The sequence below is a fragment of the Geotrypetes seraphini genome, chromosome 5 (assembly GCF_902459505.1).
Source record: "Geotrypetes seraphini chromosome 5, aGeoSer1.1, whole genome shotgun sequence".
Taxonomy (NCBI): Eukaryota; Metazoa; Chordata; class Amphibia; order Gymnophiona; family Dermophiidae; genus Geotrypetes; species Geotrypetes seraphini.
The window spans coordinates 150,677,024-150,699,305 of NC_047088.1; the positions used below are offsets into that span (position 1 = coordinate 150,677,024).

Consider the following 22,282-nt stretch of genomic DNA (forward strand, 5'->3'; position numbering starts at 1 on the left):
TTATAACATTCTAGTGCAGCTTGATAAAAAGAGGGGGATAATGAAAGGTTTTACTACAGACACAGATTGCATTTTAAAGTACATTCCTATGGGATAATATCAGAGTTCAGTGGCTCTCAGTCCTGAAGAAATGCTGAGAGAGAACCTGTGAAGGGAGGAAAACTTAACTGGTGAGTATTTACTTGCTGGCAAATTGTGTTCAAACTTGGGTAAGGGAGCCTTGTGTTAAATAAGTAATTTCAGTGCATGTTATATTTTTAGATTATTCACTTAAAGGCTGTTTAGAGTAAGCAGTGATGTGAAGTTTTTGCTCCCTTCCTGACAATAGTAGTGTGTATTCAGGTTCCCTTTGTTTAATTTTACATTTTGTTTAAAGATCAGAAACCATTCAGTGTGACATATATGCAATAATAGGGGAAATCAGGAAGGGGCAATTTGGAAGGGGGCCTATCTGAGATTGTGAATGGCTCCATCCTCCACTCACTTCTCCGGTGTCCTTTGCTTGCTCCTCCAGCCCTCTGTTTGCTCCTCTGATCCTTCATCTGACCATGGTCCGGCTGGTTCTGCTTCTGTTAATCAAAGGTTCAGTCACAACTGTCCACTTTGCTCCTCCTCATTCAAGCAAGTTTACTGGGGGATAGGCTGAAGTCAGCATTCCTCCCCCCAAGAGTCAACTGTGAGTGTCCTTATCTCTAAGAAGAAAAGCTCAGTGACCAATCTCTCCTCCAATCCTAGAGCTTACCAGCTATGGAGTCCTAATTCCCATCCCCCTGTACAGTCAGGATGAGGCATCACTTCATTTGTGAAGATTGTCCGAAAACCATCCAAAAGTCCTGTGAGGACTTAGGTCCACTTTTCTCCTAGGCCCCTTTTGGCCCCAAAATGGTCTGTCCCCCTTCTGGACCGTCTTCTTCTCTAGTTCTCAGTCCTATGCAAATTAGTCTTTTCAGTTCATTTGTTGGGCACTATTCAGTCCTTTCCAATGCTTGTGGAATTCTGTCGTCTGAGATTTTATGGATAGCTCACCCCTGCTACCTCTTATGTAGCCTTCCCTGTCAAACTACTATCTCCCATCAGCAGGTTCCTTGTTATTCACCTTAACTTTACAAAGGGGTTTCTAGGACTACCGTCAGACCCAGGATGTCCTCTGCTATTGATTCTTCCTGAGGAATCTTTTTCAGGGACATCCTGCTCTCCATAACAGGATGCATATCCTGTCACAGTGATACAATGGAAAGCATTTTGGACTAGGGTCTGTAGACTATCATTAATGCCAGTGATCACCCAGTCTTTGTATTATGTAGCTCATCGGGCTTTGTGGACCTCCTTCAAAGATCACAAAATTAACCGTTGGTGGCTGTAATAGATGTTGGTCTTGTGGGCCTGCTGCAGGTACTTTGTCTTATATATTGTATGATTGAATTTGAAGTAGTTTTGAGTTCCAGTGTGGAACTGGTGTGTTAAAAATTCATGCTGATTTGAGTTATAAAATAAGTTTATTTGATGGTCAGCTGCTTTATCTCTTCTAATAAGTAATGAGATTGTTTGATATATTTATGAAGGGAGGAATTTGTGGTTGGAGTATTCTGATTTTTGTTTTAAATTTGGAAATGTAGATTATTATTATAATGATTTTATTGATTGATTGAGAGAGTGATTTTATGTTTGTCCATGAATGCATTTGTGTGCATATTGTAACCCGCATAGATTTTTGTGATATGCGGGATATAAATGTTTTAAATAAATAAATAAAATAAAAATAAAATAGTCCAGAAGAGGTGATGCAGGACTTCCAGAGATAGAGAGATCTTCACTGATAAGACTTTGCTGGGACATCATTTGCAAACTTGGGGAAAAGGAGACTTAAAATAAATAGTGTGAATAAGTAACATATAAATAGTGTGAACAAGTAACATATAAAAAGAGCAAGGCTGATTTTTCCCCTCAGTCCAGAAGAGGTGCCGTGAGATTTCAGAGACAGAGAGATCTTCATTGTGTGAATCATCAAGGAACAACTAGTACATAAATAGGGCAAGGCTGATTTTTCCCCTCAGTTCAGAAGAGCATCAGCAGACAAGAAGAAGTACCTCAGTACTTCAGCCAGCAATTCGAACCAGGATGCGTCGGTTTAGATGCCCTAGTCCAGTCTTGGCAAACAGCAGAGCTGCTGTATGTGTTTCACTCGAGGCCAATTGTAAGCCAGATCATTAGAAGAATAGCAACCCATCTCAATTTTAGTGGCACCAGATTGGCTGCGTCAGCAATGGTATGTGGATCTAGTATGGCTACAATGGGACAGATGTTTCTGACTACCAACTTTTTTGTCATAGGACTCAATTATCCTGGAGGATCGGGAACACCTTGGTCTTTCAACTTGGCTCTTAAGCATGCAGCCTTGGCACAGAAAATATTCAGAGATAGCCATGATCCAAGAAGCCAGTCGCGAGAACTGACAGCAGCCATTCAGGGAGCGGCGCGGGACCAGGCAGGAGCTTCCAAAGTCGCAGTATCCATTGGTGGACAACACACCCCACATGCTTCCAAAGTGGACTGTTTCTGACGGGGAGATTCGACTGTCGCTGGAGGGTAAAGCACGAGCTTTGCCTTTCGTTTCCCCAGTCCTACTAAGGTCGCTTTGAGGAGAGCATTGCTCACACAAACGCACCTTCTGACGCCATCTTGGCTTCCCATTTCAGGAATTCTGTACTTTTAAGCATGCAAGTGACATGAAAATGCAGGTGCACAACAGTATGTGTAGTGCCATGAAGGTACATAATTTTACACGACTTGGGTGAAGTTATGTTTAGGAGCAAATTTTAGGTACAGTTGTGATTTATAAAATGTGTGTACACAGGAACAATTACAGTTGCTCCATATCAGGTGTAAACGTCCATGGCTCTAATCTTGGTGTGATTTTCCAATTTGTTCCTTTTATAAAATAGAGGCGCATAAAGTAAGTTTGAAGTAGGTGCCTCCTTGGCCTTCACACATAGATGACCTTGTATAATATAACCCTCCATCTTTCTAATTTCTTTTGCTGTTCCAGCTATGAAGTTTTAGTCATACCCAGCTTTTGTTTTAGGCAATCAGCTAATGTTGCAGTCATTTCTGGCATTCTCTTCTCCCCTGACCATTTTATTAGGTATGCGTGCTTTCAGATGATCCTGCACAGACTTTTGTCAGTGTTTAAATGTTCTCTTTTGTGCAGAACTGCACAACACAATAATTAACATGATTAAATATTTTTTAAAAAATAAAAGAAACCTCTGCAGACAGCTTTTGCAAGAGTGAGTATGTGTAATCTTTGATTTTGTATTCTGCAGACTACTCTCTTGCACTTTTGGCAGAACACAGCACAGCTAATGTCTGAAATCCATGATGAGTTTAAAGATGTCCAACCATATGGCTTTGTTGCACTGAAGGTTAGTGTCATTGTTTGGATTTTAGAACGTGCTTATGGACAGGGCCTCTGTGTCAGTTTATTCTAATTGGTTTTTGTTCAGGCCCGTTCCAGCATCTGATTTTTACAGTATTTAAGGGTTGTTTTTTATTTTCTCATTGTAGGTCTCGATTTGGATCTCTATCTTCTGTAGCCACAAAAGTGGCTGCACTCCATACCATTTCCACTCATGCTTCACATAAATCTTGGTATCAGGGCATTCTCCGAGTACAAACAGGCATAATATTCCCACATGTGGATAACATCATCCATGGAGCCTGATACAGGCACTATAAGTGCACCATTACTTTAAATTTTTAGGCAGTGCCTTCCTGCCCGACGTCGGCTCGCAGGACCATCAGTTCTTAGATTTCTGTGGAGCTGAGAAGCGGTCTTCAGTGTTCTCTTCAGCACATCAGAATTTTCAGTTTTTTTGTGCCTTCCTGTCTTTATTTTTCATAGTTTTTGTCAACTTTTCTGTTTTTGCCCTTCAGGCAACCTTGAGCCTTTACTCATACCTGGGAGCATCAATTGGTTTGGGGATACTTTTTATTCAAGCTCCCTGAGCCATTGAAGCCTTTGATTTTGCATCGGCTGTCTTCCCTCTATGTCAAAGAAGGTACTGAGCAGTTAAAAAAAAAAATGTTCTCGATATTATCAGACCATTTCAGGCTCTGACCTGCATAATTGGTGTATCCAGTGTCTGGGTCCTGAACATCGGACGTTAACTGTGCCTTCTGTCTCCATACCTAAAAAAGGATGTAACCCTGCTGGAAAGGGTGCAGAGGTGAGCCACGAAGCTAGTAAAAGGTATGGAAAATTTGAGCTACAAAGAACGCCTCGGGAGGAGGAGACTGCAAGGAGATGTGATTGAGACTTTTAAAATACTGAATGGATTTGATAAAATTGAGCAAGAAACATCATTGTTCACATTATCAAAAGTGACACAGACAAGAGGTCATGGACTGAGGCTGAGGGGCAGCAGGCTCAGGACAAATGTCAGTAAGTTCTATTTCACACAGCGAGTGGTGGACGCTTGGAATGCTCTCCCAGAGGAGGTGGTGACGGAGACTACCATTCTGGGTTTCAAGTGTAAGTTGGATGCACACCTCCTTGCAAATCACATTGAGGGATATGGGTAATCAGGGTCTCCATCTGGGAGCACCTGGCTTGGCCTCCGCATGTGCGGGTCGCCGGAATAGATGCACCTAAAGTCTGATCCGGTGAAGGCGTTTCTAGTACAGGGGTTCAAGAAGGGATTGGTCAACTTTCTGAAGAAAAGGGGATAGAAGAGTATGGATAGAGGACTACTACACAGGTCCTGGACCTGATGGGCCTCCGCGTGTGCGGACTGCTGGGCATGATGGCCCTCTGGTCTGACCCAGGAGAGGCACTGCTTATGCGCTTATGTGCTTATAAGATCAATGAAAGCCTGAAAATTTCCAATCAAATATTTTTTGGTTCCATGTTGGCATCTACATTGAGCATTTCAGAGGATTCGGAACACAACACTCAGCCTCCTATGACCCTATCAGTATTGAGAACATTGACTAGGCATCAGGCTCCTTGCAACAGCAGAATTCTACATCATCGTCATCGATGCCTCGCTTATCAAAGGATGTAGTACATAAGAAAACTAAGAAGCACTAACTTTCTTCCCCTTCTAGGCATACAACTGTGTCTTCCCAAGCATCAACTTCACCTGGAGGACCATTCTTTTTCTATCCAGATGCTTCCTCATAGGTGTGCCTCAACATCGAGGTCTCCCATGCCACACAAACTGATACAGCAGACTGCTTGCATGCCAATGTCTCTTCCAGTATTGGCACCGTCTCTCCAGGAGGAGATCCAGGCTTTGCTCAGATAAGAGCTTTTGGGGCTATTGCAGTCACAGTTCATAAGCATTAGAGTCTTCCATGCCTGCCTCAGCCCAGCCTGAGGATATATCGGAGCATCAATCAAGGATGATGTCATGCACTCCTGCTCGACATCAGGCATTGGAGTCAGCATACACCCTCTCAACGCATGCATCATCATTGGTGATAGAGTTATTTCCTGCTTCACAACAACCACTTGCGCACCTCAATGCACAGTCGACACTCCTCTCAACACATACCCCTGATTCGCCTAGTAGGGAGTACTTTGAAGAGTCTAACTCGTATCTCCATCCACTCAGATAAAGAGTTACCAGAATACTTGGCAGAAGAGTCCTACAGAATACCTTCTGATCCTTCACCATAAAGTATATCTTTTACTGGCTTTATAAGATAGATAGGGCAGGACTTACCCATCAAAATGGAAATAGAGGAGGAACTTTTCTGAAATTTTTTTACTCCTTGATTTTGAATCACCACCAAATGAATGCATTAAAGTATTGTTGCACATAAGTTACTTTGTTTAAAATTGGGAGACTCCTTTATCAGTCCAAGTAGCTCCTAGAAAAATAGACACAACATACAGAATTCAAATGAGTTCAAGATTTGACAGAATTCAACTTCAACACCATTCATTAGTTGTAGACTCTGCCTTCAAGCGTTCATGTAGCTCACAGTCTTATGCTTCTGCTCCTCCAGGCAAAGAAGCCAAAATATTAGGCTCTTTGGGCAAGTGCATGAATATAAGTGACCAGAAACTCCTTACAACAGATGCTTCCATGCTTGGCTGAGGAGCCCGTCTCAACAACCTCCACACTCAGGGAGTCTGGAACACTTGAGAAAACTCTCTATATTAATCATTTGGAGCTCCAAGTAATTCACAATACCATATGGACCTTTCAAAATCGCTTACAGAACCAAGTAATCTTCATTCATACTGACAATCAAGTAGCCATGTTCTATGTGAACAAGCAAGGAGTCACAAGTTCTTGCCCTCTCTGCCATGAGGCAATGGAAATATGGAACTGGATGATTGCACGCAACATCTTTCTCAGAGCAGTCTATCTTGTAAGGAAACAGACCATCTTAGTAGACAAACTGAGCAGACTCCTTCAGCCTCAAGAGTGGTCTCTCCACACATCTATATTACATCAAGTCTTCTCAGATTGGGGGCTCCCTGAAATAGATCTCTTTGCTTCCCCCCCCCCCCCACAACAAACTTTTGGCCATCTACTCGAGATTCTTCACTCCCTGTTATCTGGAATCGGATGCCTTTCTGCTGGACAGGTGAGACAAAGTTCTCTATGTATTCTCTCCAATACCTCATGTTGGGAAAACTCCACTCAAACTTCGCCAAGACCAAGGCACCATGATTCTCTTTGTGCCTCATTGGCCATATCAAACATGGTTCCCTCTCCTCCTACAGCTCAGTGTTTAGGAATCCATCACACTACAGCTGTTTCCAACACTAGTCATACAGAACAAAGGCTTTCCTTCATCCCAATCTATGCTCATTAGTACCCACAGCATGGTATCTCTCTCCCTGCGAGTAGATGCTTTTACACTATCTGTACCAGTGTCAGCTGTTATTAAAGCTTCCAGAAAACTGTCCACACAGCAATGCTGTCATTTTAAATGGACTTGCTTCACTGTCTGGTGTGATCTTCATTCACTGGATCCAATCCCTGTCCTCTACCTTCAGTTCTAGATTATCTTCTTCACCTTTACAGTTCTGGACTCAAAAACTAATTTAGTATGTGTCCATCTCAGTGCTATTAGTGCCTTTCATACACCATTGGAAAAAACTCCATTATCTATACATCTCTTGGTTTCCAGATACATGCAAGAGCTTTATCATACCAAGAGTCCACTCAAACCTCTCACCATTGCTTGGGATCTCAATGTTGTTCTCTCCATATTAATGAAGTCTCCTTTTGAGCCTTTATATGTATCTTCACTCAAACATCTTACATGGAAAATGGTCTTCCTCATTGCCCTAATATCTGCATGCAGAATCAGTAAACTTCAAGCTTTAGTATCAGAACCACCCTATACAAAATTGAACCATGATAGGGTGGTACTCCAAACACATCCAAAATTCCTTCCAAAAGTTGTTTCCAAATTTCATTTCAACCAGTACATAGTTCTACCTGTCTTCTTCCCAAGGCTACATTCTCACGCTGGTGAAACAGCTCTACACACTTTGGACTGTAAACATGGTCTTACTTATTATTTAGATTGTATCAAGCCTCTTAGAACTACCACTCAACAATTTATGGCTTTCAACCCTAACAGACTTGGAATTCCTGTCACCAAGAGAATCATCAAGAGAATCATGTGGCTAGCGGACTGAATCTCCTTTGCATATGCTTGGGCTGGACTGACACTGGATGGCTGTGTTACTGCTCACAAAGTGAGAACCATGTTGACTTCAGTAGCCCATCTTCGCCAACTACTTGATCTTCAGTCCATACCTTCACTTCTCATTACTGTCTAGAGAATCATTCTAGAAGGGATAGTTTGGTTTGAGCAAACAGTTTTGCAAAACACCAAATGTCCCTCCAACCTTTTGGGTTTTGCCAGGTTCATGTTAGTTTATTGTAACCATCTTCCTAGAGGCATGATTTGGGCAGCTTGGGGGTCCCACATGTAAGAATATATAATTGCTTATCCTCAGAGAAAGCAAAGTTACTTATTTGTAGAAGTTGTTCTTTGAGGATAACAGATATATATTCTCACAACCCATTCACCTCCTCTAGTTGGCGTCTTAGTTATCTTACTCAACAGCAGGTCACGTGAGCTGACATCAGTCAGGAAGGCATTGGCATGTGTGCGGTGTGGATGGTCCTAAGAAATTTAAAGTGACAGTATACTTTGTCCATACTGGGTTCTATGGATGATGTCACCCACATGTGAAAATATATACCTGCTGTCCTCGGAGAACACCTGTTCTTGTGTGATTAATTATTAGGTTAAATCATATCTTTTTTGACCCAAAACAATTGTTAAAATTTTTCTTCGAGGACAAGCAGGCATAATATTCTTACATCTGGGTGACATCATCCATGGAACCCGGCATGGACAGTTAAAAAGTGTATTGTCACTTTCAAACTTTAAGATCACCTGTACCCTACATGTGCTAGTGCCTTCCCACCCAATGTCAGCTCACAGGATCTGCAGTTCTTAGTTTTCCATGGAGCAGCTATATTTTAGAATCTCTCTAAGCACGTCAAACTTTTATATTTTTTTGTTGCCTTCCTGTTCTTTTTATTTTTCTTCAGTTTTTGTCATAATGTTTTGTTTTCTTCCCCTTTTATCAAAAATTTTCATTTTTTCCCAACTTTGGGTTTTTCAGGCCTTTGGGCTCTTTTCAGGCCTTTTCCATGCTGGGAGAGTTTACTTTTTTAGTATACCTCTACTTGACTTCCCCAAACCACTCAGCCCTTTGACTTTGCATCAGTGTTTTTTTCATTGATGTCCAAGGCTCCAAGCGGCTTCAAGCAGTGCACTTGATGTCAGTGGACTATATCAGTTACAGACCTGCATAACTGTTGTGTTCAGTGCCTGGGACCAGAACATCGAGGCATTTCATGCACGATAATAATAATAATAATAATAACAGCTTATATACCGCAATACCGTGAAGTTCTATACGGTTTACAGAAGATTAAGCAAAGGTAACAAATTGAATTGACTTTAAGAGGGGAGGAAGAAAGAGAATTAATAGGACAGGAAATTCATTGTTGAGGAGAGAGAGATCAAAAGGACAAGTTAATCGCTATAGAGGGGAGAGAGAAGAGAGGTCGCATATAGAATAGGTCGCGTAAAGCCAGGAAATTACAATTTGAGAAACTTTTCAGTACAACTTCAAGAACATGAAGTATGGCAGGAGACTCCAACCCCAAAGCACAGCCACGTACTACTCAGCATCAACCACATCAGCGATTCATTCCATTTCATCATCGGTGCTACCATCATCCTCATAAGCGAGCTAAGAAGCACAAACATGTCTCCCTTTCAAAGCATGCATTGGTAGCGTCTCAAGCATCATCTATATCAATTCAGTGATGCCCAATTGCCATCGCTGCAATTGGTTTCTCCTCTGAAGCTTGCCTCGAAATCAAGGTCCCCAACATCTCAACACCCAATACAGTCAGTGCCTAATGTACCCTTGCCAATATTGGTACCAGTGCCATCGCTGCAAGAACAGCTTCAAGCGCTTTTGCAGCAAGATCTGGCTGGGGATACTGCAGTCACACCCTGTGCAAACTCCTGAATCAATACTCCCAGCCTCAGCCCAGTCTGAGCATCTCCCACCCAGTACATCGAGGTATCATTCTTGGACTCCTCAATGTTGTTGATCTGCTTCGACGTTCTTCATCTTACTCTTGACGTTCCATTTCCAGAAGAGTTGGCATTGAGGAAAATGACTCAGATCTGTCACCACGCTCTTCCAGTGACTATCCAGACTTCTCTACTGAGATACCATTGGATCCTTCCCCACTTTATGAGATACCATTGGATCCTTCCCCACCTCCTCCTCAGTGCAGGTCCCCTCCTGAAAGTCTGTCATTTACCAACTTTATCAGATATATGGAGGAAGTGCTTCCTATAAATATGGAGTCAGAAGCAGAGCGTTGGGCAGAAAGAATGGAGGCTTTAGATTATAAAAAGTGGCCTAAAGACTGTATCAAAGTACTACTTCATAATCTCATGAAGGAAGTCCTATTTAAGAACTGGGAAATACCACTTTCTCTTCCAAGGGCTCCATGTAAATTGGACACACTTTATAGAATCCAATCTTGTTCTGGTTTTGACAGAATGCAACCAAACCAGTCTTTGGTGGTAGAGTCTGCTTTAAAATGAACAGATAGCTCTTGTACTTACACCAATATTCTGCCAAGTAGAGAGGGCAGAACCTCAGACAGGTTTGGCAGAAGAGTATTCCAAAGTACCATGCTCGCTAACAGAATCCTAAATTACAGCTTTTATATACAGTCAAACCTCGGTTTACGAGTAACTCGGTTTGCGAGTGTTTTGCAAGACGAGCAAAACACTCAGCAAACTTTTGACTCGTAAACCGAGCATTGACTCGATTTACGAGCCCCCACCCGACCCAACCCGACCGCGGGAACCAACAGTATTGCTCCCCCCGAGGCCACCAGCGCTTCTATCGCCTCTTCCCCCCCCTCTCCGACTGGCCCTGTCCTTACCCCTGCACCGCCAGTGATAAAAGTGCCTGCCTCCAGTCTGCTGTTGAGCCTTGAGCATCTGCACATGCTCAAGCCTTCTGATCTCACCCTCATGAGAATCTCGGAGAGGGTGAGATCAGAAGGTCTGAGCATGCGCAGATGCTCAAGGCTCAGCAGCAGACCGGCGGCAGGCACTTTTATCACCAGCGGTGCAGGGGTAAGGACAGGGCCAGTCGGGAAGGGGGGGAAAGGCGATAGCAGCGCTGGTGGCCTCGGGTGGAGCATGGGAGTCGGAGTGCGTCCGGCAGGAGTGAGCCAGCACTTGAGAGTCCCAGCAGAGGGGGTAGTTGCATCCGGGGGGGGGGGGGGTGTGCAGCGTCCGGGAGCGGCAGAGCCAACAGTGTCCAGTCGGGCTCTGTGGCGGCAGTGGCGGCGTTTGCTTAGCAAGCACCACTCGCAGTGAGAGGCAGCGAACAGCAGCAGAGGAGGAAATTGGAGGAGCTGCGTGGATGGGTCTGTGGCAGAGGCAGCGGTGGAGGCGTCCCTAATGGTAATTAAGTTTTTGGGGATGTGGAACGAATTGTTCAAGTTTACACTAACTCTTATGGGAAAAGTTGCTTTGATATACGAGTGTTTTGGTTTAAAAGCATGCTTCTGGAACGAATTATGCTTGTAAACCAAGGTACCACTGTATTTTATATGAAGTTTCTAATTCAACAGTTCTCATCTTTTTAACAGAATATTCTCTCAGAACACCTTAAGTCCTTCCAATATCTGACTAGCCTGGAAACTAGAAAATACATGGTATGGTCAACATTTGATACCAAGTTTCCATGTTTTATTAAAAATTTGATAAAACGCTTATATAATTTCTAAGCGATTTACATTAAAATAAATGATACATACAAAGAAGACATATAAACAATACTTATGTTAATACTGACTTACAAGAGACACCAAGAAAAAAAAGGAGGAGAACTACAATTTTTAAAAGCAAAGAGACATTCAAGGTAAACACATTAAGGGAGGAAAGGGTTTTAGCCTTATAAGGCTAGTTTCTGGTATTTTAGAGAGTCTATCTATCTATCACTGTTAATGGATAATATCAGCCATTTCAGAACCTAATTCTGAAAAGCATCATTAAATAGAAAAGTTTTATGGACAATTTTAAATTTGTCTAACTGTTTTTCTTCTCTTAAAAAAGATGGAAGATAATTCCAAATTTGTGGGGCTGTTATAGAGAAAATCTCCGCTCTTCTTGTATTTACGATTTTCAATGATGGAATTGTTAAAAGATCTTGTTCCATTGATCTAATGTTTGTGATGGAGCATAAGGCAACAGCAGTCTGTCAAGAAAAATAGGTTGTTGTGATTGCCGAATTTTAAATGTCAGAAGCACTAGTTTGTAAGTTATCCTATGTGGAATCGGCAGCCAGTGGGCGTTTTTTAGGAGTGATGTAACGTGATCAAATTTTGACATCACCTCCCTCACTTCAGCAGTATCCATTGCAATGCGCAGAAAGGCTTGGCGTCAAATTTCAGACTTGGACACCAATGTCTAGTACAGTCTCTCTAGTATCCCATGCATAGGAGATGATATATTTGGAGATTGCATTGAGGAGGCTATGCAGTGACTGTATGACAACCTTGCCAAATACCAAGTCTTTTCAGTCACAGTCATCCTGAAGATATCCCAAAACCTCCAAATGCTCTTCCTACTATTCTAAGTGTAGATATAATAAGCCTTCTACATTCTCCCAGACAACAAATCAAAGGCTTCCTGGACAACAGAGTCAACAGAAGACTCAGTCTCAACCTCAATCCAAACAACAACAGTCTTTTTGACTCCCTTTTAGAGAGCATTGCCAGTGTATCTTTATCTCTACCTCAGACTTTTTCCAAAGGAGGCAGACAGACTCCACCACTTTTACCATCGATGGACCTGCATAACAACAGACCAGTGGGTCAAGTGGTGAGCCAGGTTTATGCCCTTTTCTTTAGAGAGTGACATGGTGACTGTTACCCTCGGGTAGCAGCGGGTAACCCGCCAGAAGGGGGGAAACAACTGGTTGTCGTGAGTACCGTAACAAGGCCATTCATTGCCCCGTGGAGCTGTGAATGGCTTTGTCCCCACAGTAAAGGATCTGCCTAGTTGCCTCCCTTCCTTCCCCTCTAGATCAGCAGCTCCCCTCGTGATCGCGAGTCCAGCAGCCACCCTCCCTCCCTTTTGCAGGTGGAACAGTCCCCCACCCTTTCACCCAATGCATTCGCTGCCGGGAATTCCATTTATAAACAGCCTCCCCCCCTCTGCCAAAGTCGACACAAGGGCTTCCCTCTGATGTTAGAGATGATGTCATAGGGAAGCCTTTCTGGTCCGCCAGGGATTCCAGTTACCTCAACCATTCTTCTTCCAACTTGGCTGCTCCTTCTTGTCTTCAGCGGCACTTGTTTGTCAGGACAGCGTGGCTAACCCGGAAGCCGATGGCCTGTGGCTTCTGGGACAGCCACGTGCAACATGCAAGAGCCGCTGTGCGCTGTCCCAGCAAACAAGGGCCACTGGCGCTGAAGATAAAAAAGAGCAGCCAAGCTGGAAGGAGGATGGTTAAGGTAACTGGGAATCCCGGCTGACCAGAAAGGCTTCCCTTCGACGTCAATTCTGACATTAGAGGGAAGCCCTCGTGTTGGCTTTGGCAGAGGGGGGCATGCCCAGCTGGACGGCCCTGAAGGGAACAAGTAAGGGAGAGAGGGGATAATATGGGACAAAGGGAGAAAAAAGGGGGGGAAGGAGCGCATTGGGACATGGGAGGAGCACAAATTTGGGACAAAGGCAGGGAGGGTGACATGAACTCAGGACACAGAAGAAAGGGGGAGCATGAACTTGGGACTCAAGGGAGAAAATAGAAAGGGAGAATTGTTGGGCATGAGTGTGTAAGTGAGAGGGAAAGAAATGGTGCACATGGGGAAAGGAAGAAAGAGGAAAATTGTTGAGCATAGAGAGAGAAGTGAGGTAGATATGCATGGGGAAGAGAAGGATGAGAGGGAGAAACGTTAGATATGGTGGTGGAGATGGAACAGAGGGACAGATTAAAGAGGATGCAAGGGGGAGGAATGTTGGACATAGTGATTGAGGGAGAGGTGTTGGATGGTGCTGGAAAGGGGTGATAGAAGGAAAAATGTTGGGCATTATCAAAAAAGGTATCACTACAAGAACAAAGGAAGTTATCCTGCCATTGTATTGAGCATCTGGAATACTGCGTCCAATACTGGTCACCATACCTTAAGAAAGACATGGCGATACTTGAGAGGATCCAGAGGAGAGCAACTAGGATGATAAAGGGAATGGAGAACCTTTCATATGCCGAAAGGTTAGACAAACTGGGGCTCTTTACCCTGGAAAAGCGGAGACTGAGAGGAGACATGATACAGACTTATAAAATCATGAAAGGCATAGAGAAGGTGTAGAGGGGCAGATTCTTCAGACTAGCGGGGACAACAAAAACAAGAGGTCATTCAGAAAAACTGAGAGGGGACAGATTCAAAACGAATGCAAGGAAGTTCTTCTTCACTCAGAGGGTGGTGGACACCTTGAACGCGCTTCCAAATGAGGTAATAGGACAGAGTACAATACTGGGGTTCAAAAAGGGACTGGATGACTTCCTGGAAGCGAAGGGGATTGCAGGGTACAGATAGAGGGTTACTCTACAGGACATTAAGCGAAAAGCGTATGAGAGTTTTAGGGTATGAGCACAATCAGGTCATGGACCTGAGGGGCCGCCGCGTGAGCGGACTGCCGGGCACGATGGACCTCTGGTCTGACCCAACAGGGACAATACTTATGTTCTTATGTTGGGCATGGGGCTGGTAGACAATGGTGAAAAATGCTGCACATGATCCGGATGATGAGAGAGGGAGAAATGTTGGATGTGGCAAGAGAGGGAGTGGGAGAGATGCACCCTCGATCTCGCTCTCTTTCCCCACTCCGGCACCTCTCCACCTCCCATGCCACACTCACACCCTCCCTTCCTTCCTCTCCTCCCTCCCGGTACCTCTTTAAAATCTTCGACAGCATGAGCAAATACTCTAGACTACTGCTTTCACTGGCCTGGCTCTCTCTGAAATCACTTATGGGTTGCAGGGCCAGGAAATGATGGCAGAGGGAAAGCTAGTGCAAGCAGCAGGCCAGAGAAGCTGCTTGTGCTGGCAATGATATAAAGAGGTAAGGGAGTAGGAAGAGAGGGTGCAAGTGTGGCATAGGGGTGCGGAAAGAGTGGGGGGCAGAGAGGAGGGCAAGGGTGGGGTTGCCACTGCCCCGGGCACTTTCTACCTTCACTATGCCATTGTGTGTGTTTTGCAGCAACCTAATTGATTCAGGTCAGTGGGAAGGAGAGGAGTAGGAGTTGTGGTGAAGATTACAGTATGAATTGTTCTTTCTCTATTTGAACATTTTCATCACCAGTGTCTTCAGAGGTCCCATAATCAATCACTCGAAGAGCAAAAAGAAGAGAATGTGGAAAAGGCTATTGAAGACCAAGCAAAGTAAGAAGATAATTGCTTTTTTTCATTTATCTTTGTACGTATTTTTAATCCCGATTTTTGCTTTCATGTGAAGTGACATGTCCTTGTGCCATCCATTTTTGATTACCTTCCTCATCTGTACAGCAGAAATGATTTTCAGCCTTTGTAATCAAGGCAATGTTCCCTCTAAGCTGAGCAGGAGTTCTTCACCTACAGTCCTGCCAGTGGGGGTGAGGAAGTGTTATTTCACTATCACAATTTCAATAGTGAGGAATAGGCAAGCTCTATAGGACTCCATGGAACTTGTCCCTAGTGATTGAAAATACAGTATTGAAGCATCCCCTTCCACTGGCACAAATATAATTGGAGGACTCCCATTTAGACCCTGATACTACCTTAGTATATGAAAAGGGCATACCATTATCTGTCAGAGGTGAGAGGATTCACAGGCACCTTGGTATCAATTTTCCAAAAGCTGTTTATGTTCATCTTTTTATGTATTAAATCTGGAAATATACTGTCATGATACACTTTGCGTTTCATCTAAGCCTGTTTAAACTATTTACCTCTCCTCCCCTTTTTGAAAAGAACATTTCCAAAAGCTTCATTTTAGCCATATTTTAATCTGAACTCTGACTCACTGGGTATAAGGCTGAACATTTACTTAAAATTTTCTGGTAAAATTTTATCGGTTATATTTATGATGATTTGACAGCATGACTAGCGGATAAGTCTGGGCCCTAAATAAACTACAGCCACACAGAGGGTTAAAAGTAAAACAAAGCACTTTATTGATGTACAGGGAAGGGATAGCCTATTCATTTCACAGGTGAGGAAAAATAGACATGCAAAAAGTCAGTCTTTGTCTTTGGGAGTTCTCCCCGTAGCTTGCTATTGCTGGTATATCTCAAAAACAGCATAGAAACATAGAAACATGATGGCAGGAAAAGGCCATTTGACCCACTTGGTCTGCCCATCCTCAGCATCCACTATCTCCTCCTCTCCCTAAGAGATCCCACACTTTCTTGAATTCAGACACAGTCTCTGTCTCCACCACTTCTACTGAGAGACTATTCCATGCATCCACCATCCTTTCTGTAAAAAAGTATTTCCTTAGATTACTCCTGAGCCTATTACCTCTTAACCTCATTCTATGCCCTCTCACTCTTTCTCGCCTGTCCTCCAAAGTATACATATTGAAATCTTTAAGACTGTCCCCATATGCCTTATGACTATTTTAGTTGTCTTCCTCTGGACTGACTCCATCCTGTTTATATCTTTTTGAAAGTGCAGTCTTTAGAACTGTTCACAATATTCTAAATGAGGTTTCACCAGAGTCTTATATAGGGACATCAGTACCTTCTTTTTCCTACTGGCCATTCCTTTCCCTGTGCACCTAAGCACCCTCCTAACTTTCACCGTCACCTTTACAACCTGTTTGGCTACCTTAAGATCATAACATACTGTGTTTCCCCCAAAATATGCCCTTCCCTAAAAATAAGCCCTAGTCCCGGGATTTGCCGACAACTTTTCAACCTGCCCCCCCCCACTACCTCGCATCCGAACCACTGCTGACCCTCCATCCTTCCCTCCCCACCAACCGCGAGCGAGCCCTACCTTCAACCGAAGCAGTGTCGGGCCAGCAGCACTCTAAACAAGCTGCTTGGCCTTGTCCATTAGGGATTTCACTTTGCTGCATTACTGATGATGTCATCAGTAATGCAGCAGAGTGAAATCCCCGACGAACAAGGCCAAGCAGCCTATTTAGAGTGCTGCCAGCCCAACGCTGGCAATATTGCTTACAAAAATGTTAAAAAGAACGTGCCCAAGGACCGAATCATTCAACCAGTTCCTAACCCAATCTATCACTTTGAGGCCCATAGCAAGGGCACTCAGTTTATTTATTTGGCGCCTGTGTGGAACAATATCTAAGGCTTTGCTAAAATCTAAATGCACCACATCTAGCACTCTCCCTCTCCATTTCTCTGGTCACCCAGTCAAATAAATTGGATCAGATTTGTCTGACAAGGACTGCCTCTAGTGAATCCTTGTTGCCTCAGGTCTTGTAATCTATTGGATTCCAGAAACTACACTATTCTCTGTTTTAAAAGCGTTTCCATTAATTTATTTACCACAAAAGTCGGACTTACCAACCTGTAGTTCCTTACTTCTTCCTTACTTCCACTTTTGTGGAGAAGGACCACATCCGCCTCTTACTGATATTAGGCTTTACATTTTTTGTTTGTACCTAAAGTACTGGTAAATGTAACTTATTTAGATCCAGGCCAAAAATATAACATTATAATATATGGTTAGTTTATAATTTTATATTTATATATATATGTTTTTATTTTGAAGCTGGGGTTGGAGTCAGTGCAATTTTACTAACTGATGCCACCCAAAATTGCTTGATTCCATATTGCTAGTTTTAACACCCACAATTAAAAGCAAAACAAATTCACATGTACTGTATTATGCCCCTTAGTATCTTTGTGAAAACAAAAATTATTGTGTCTGTCAGCAATCTAAGATGGATTGGAATCTGATTCCACTCTTTTGGGCCCTCAGTTGAAAATGCACAGCATCTAGTCTAGGGGTGTCAAAGTCCCTCCTCGAGGGCCGCAATCCAGTCGGGTTTTCAGGATTTCCCCAATGAATATTTATGAGATCTATTTGCATGTATTGCTTTCCTTGTATGCTAATAGATCTCATGCATATTCATTGGGGAAATCCTGAAAACTCGACTGGATTGCAGCCCTCGAGGAGGGACTTTGACACCCCTTATCTAGTCTCTTCATAATGTATAGTCCTAAGTGTTGCTTAGATATTTGGCATTCTCAGACTGTAGTGATCTCATTGGCTTATAAACTTTCAAAATTGTAGAACCCCCCCCCCCCCATCCCCGAGAATTAGAATTCAGTGCTTTATATAGCTACAAAAGAATTTTGAATAAAACTTGTTGGCTCTGTCGGGAGCTAATGTAATTCTTTAAGAACTGGACTTAAATGTTGGAAATAAGTTGCCCCTCTCAAGAGATGAACTGCAGCATTTTGCACAATCTGTAATGATCTAATGCTATCTTGGGTAAGTCCTAAATATAATAAAATTACAGCAATCCAATTTAGCTGGAATAGTATTTTGGACACCTGATCTAAGTCTTCCAAAGAAATCATGGGCTTAGATTTAAGACCTGTAACTTAAAAATATTGACTATATTGCAAATTTTGATAATGAAGAAATTGTTCAAGTAATCAAACTAGATCTTTCTTTAAAGAACCCCCTCGAATTTAGAAAAACCACAAATGCGGTTTTGCGCCTGTCAAAAGGCAAGAGAGGGCAGCTGGGGCACTGGCGAGTGCAGAAAATCATTCATGGCATGCTCCAACCGCCTCTTCCTGTTTCTAAAGTCAGGCTACACCAATCAGGAGCTGCTTTATCATGCAGCTCCTGATTGGTGTAGCCTGACTTTAGTACAGGAAGAAGCAGTTGGAGCATATCGTGAATTAGTGAGGTCGTGATTCACGAACCACGGGGGAACACTGTATATGTAGACATTCTTGTTGGTGGAACATAGACAAAGCAGAGGTGAAATTGGCATAGATGTATAATTTTTATAAAAGCACACACATTTATTTATTCAATTTTCTATCTATACCGTTCTCCCAGGGGAGCTCAGAATGATTTACATGAATTTATTCAGCTACTCAAGCATTTTTCCGTCTGTCCTGGCGGGCTCACAATCTCTCTAATATACCTGGGGTAATGGGGAGATTAAGTGACTTGCCCAGGGTCACAAGGAGCAATGTGGGTTTGAACCCACAACTTCAGGATGCTGAGGCTGTAGCTTTAACCACTGTACTACACTTAAATGTATGCACCTTCTTTCCATGGGGTTAATTTTATAAAGGTAGATGGGTGCAATGCATGCAACTGTATGCCCTGCTTACCTAGAGTGGTCTTGGCAAATGTTCTGTGTGCCTAGTGAGATTGTTTATATATATATAAAATTAAATATATATATATTTTATTTTTTTTTTAGGCAGCAGCACCAGTTTAAGTATTTACTGTAAAATTATTTTCCACATGTCTAAGTTCTGGAAGTGTGGTTTGTTTGTTGTTTTCTTTTTATCACAAAAGGTCTACATTTATACCAGCTCTTTATCTGACTGAAAGTGTTTGTTTCAATTCAGGCTTCTGTGGTTGGATGAAATAACACCTGTAAATCCAGGAACAACTGGTAAGAGAGCACACTGGCATTTACAAGCTGCATTGTATAACTCATCAGCAGTACAACATGGAGCATATTTGGGATGATTTAGAGCAGGGGTGTCCAACCTGCGGCCCCGTGAAGTATTTTGTGTGGCCCTGGTCGAGGGCAATGCAATGTTTTCCTCTGCTGCCCCCGAGTGTTTACCGTCTTGCCGGCTCCCTCCTTTGTCTTGCTGCAGCATTTGTGCGGACCCAGAACATTTTTTCGGCCAATGCGGCCCAGGGAAGCCAAAAGGTTGGACACCCCTGATTTAGAGCAATTAATGCCCAGCTGATGTGAAATTCCCTTCTCCCTCTTCTGCTGTGTAGAACAAAAACAGGGCAGGTTGAAGACAAATAAGCTGTGTTTTGGACTGTGCAGTGGAAGCAGAGCTGCTTTTAAGAACATAAGAACATAAGAAGTTGCCTCCGCTGAGGCAGACCATAGGTCCATCCTGCCCAGCGGTCCGCTCCCGCGGCGGCCCATCAGGCCCATCGCCTGAGTAGTGGTCTATACCTATCTATACCCTTCAATCCCTTTTTCTTCTAGGAATCTATCCAAACTTTCTTTGAAACCATTTAATGTTTTCTTGTCTACAACAGCCTCTGGAAGCACGTTCCATGTATCCACCACCCTCTGAGTGAAAAAGAACTTCCTAGCGTTTGTTCTAAACCTGTCCCCTTTCAATTTCTCCGAGTGCCCCCTTGTACTTGTGGTGGTCCTTAATTTGAAAAATCTGTCCCTGTCTACTTTTTCTATGCCCTTCAGGATCTTGAAGGTTTCTATCATGTCTCCTCTAAGTCTTCGCTTCTCCAGGGAGAAAAGTCCCAACTGCTTCAATCTGTCGGTATATGGGAGATTTTCCATTCCCTTTATCAGTTTGGTTGCTCTTCTTTGTACTCCCTCAAGTACCGCCATGTCTTTCTTGAGGTACGGCGACCAGTACTGGACACAGTACTCCAGATGCGGCCGTACCATTGCACGATACAGCGGCATGATGACTTCCTTCGTCCTGGTCGTAATACCCTTCTTAATGATACCCAACATTCTGTTAGCTTTCTTTGAGGCTGTAGCGCACTGCGCCGATGCCTTCAGTGTTGCATCTACCATCACTCCCAGGTCTCTCTCCAGGTTACTGACCCCTAGCGGTGTTCCCCCCATTCTGTATGTGAACATCGGGTTCTTTTTCCCCACGTGCATGACCTTGCATTTCCCTATGTTGAAGCTCATTTGCCATTTTTCGGCCCACTTTTCCAGCTGCGTTAGATCCTTTTGGAGATTTTCGCAGTCTCCCCTGGTTTGAGCCCTGCTGTATAGTTTGGTGTCATCTGCAAATTTGATAACCTCACACTTGGTTCCCGCCTCTAGGTCGTTTATGTAGATATTGAACAGGAGCGGTCCCAGCACCGACCCCTGCGGAATTCCGCTCGTGACCCCTTTCCAGTCTGAGTAATGGCCCTTTTGTGCTGTAATAAGTCTTGTTAATATTATGCTGAAAGCTGGCTCTAGCTGAGGAAAACAAGTGTGTTGATTTATACCATGTTTTTCACTTTTGGGTCTGCCTGCTCTCCTTTTTTTTTTTTTTTTTAATCTTTTATTGATTTTTCACAGCTGTCAAAAAATGCAATACAATATACATACCAATAATAATAAACAATTAAGCACTTATAATCAGTCAGTATCAATATAACAATAACCCCCCCCACCCAACCAACATTTTCATCAAGTAATCACACTAAAGATATACCCCTCCCCCCTCCCCATCTTCCCCTCCCGGATGTATATGTATTATGCCATCAGAAATAAGGATTAAAGAGAACTATAACAACTTTACAAAAGACGTCAACGGATCCCAAACTAAGGACTCTTATTACTAAAGTGCGCTAGCGTTTTTAGCACACACAGCAGATTAGCGTGCGCTAACCCTGTGCTACACGGTTAGAACTAACGCCAGCTTAATGCTGGCATTAGCATTTAGCACGCACGGCATTGTAGCGTACGCTATTCTGCGCGTTAATGTCCTAACGCAGCTTAGTAAAAGGAGCCCTAAGTTAAATATCTTAGTATGCCCTAGCATGTCAGCATTCATTTTCTCATGGGGGGCTTAATATGCAATAATGTTCCGCATATGACTACCTCGTATGTCAATGGAATTGATGATTCCAGTATGATATTAATCTGTCCCCATATTGACTTCCAAAAGTTGAGTATCAAAGGACAATAGAACAATAGATGATCCAGTGTCCGTATGTCTAGATGACAGTGCCAGCATCTATTTGATTTAGAACTGTAACTTTTGTAATCTAATAGGAGTCCAGAAACTTCTATGTAACAAAAATAACCATGTTTGTCTCATAGATGCTGATGCCGTACATCTCATCCTCCAAGTCCAAATTCGTGGCCATTGAGACGCAGAAATATGCTGCTTTATCTCAGTACCCCAAAATCTCTAAGACTAGTTTTTGGTTTTTTATTCAGAAATTCAGATATTAATTTATACCACTGAGTGGTATGATGCCCTAGGAAATCTGTCTGGAAACATAGGACCTGCAAGATATAATGATTTTTTAGATTCCGCCAATCAGGGAACCCCTTCTGAATGGCCTGCTTCAACTGCAACCACTTATAATTTTGAGACTTTGAAATACCAAATGATTGTTGCAGTCAGCGCGTGGAGGCAGCAAGGGCGGGCAGCGGCTGAGGAAGCCAAAGGGAGAGGAGGCGTTTTTGCTTGCTTTTTGTTTTTGTTTTTTTTCAGGTCGGAGGAGGAGGCAGGGCTAGCAACAGCGCGAAACGGGTGGCGAGAGGTAGCTCCGCCCACCCGTGCCGCGTCACAGCAGCGTCGGTGCCCGGACTCCCCCCCCTTAAAAGGAGGGGAGCCAACGGCGCCCAGCCGTTCGGCGCGCGGCGAAGGCGAGAGCGCCTTTGCGAAGGAAGCCTGTGAAGGAGCCCAGGCAGCCCAGCAGCAAATCTAACCCAACTTCTAACTTCTAACCTCAATAACTTCTAACCT

The 22,282-nt window shown here is 43.3% G+C and overlaps 1 protein-coding gene across 4 annotated transcripts in view; it reads left to right on the top strand.

Moving 5' to 3' along the window:
- Positions 1–22,282, top strand: part of ICA1L (islet cell autoantigen 1 like) — a 99,615-nt gene that overhangs the window by 31,688 nt on the left and 45,645 nt on the right. For 3 of the 4 annotated variants that reach the window (XM_033945788.1, XM_033945789.1, XM_033945787.1), the window contains exons 7-9: positions 3,324–3,422; positions 14,962–15,041; positions 19,211–19,257. In XM_033945788.1, the coding sequence (XP_033801679.1) occupies positions 3,324–3,422; positions 14,962–15,041; positions 19,211–19,257 (226 nt within the window). The remainder of the gene's footprint in view (positions 1–3,323; positions 3,423–14,961; positions 15,042–19,210; positions 19,258–22,282) is intronic. The other variant, XM_033945790.1, reaches the window with a different exon arrangement.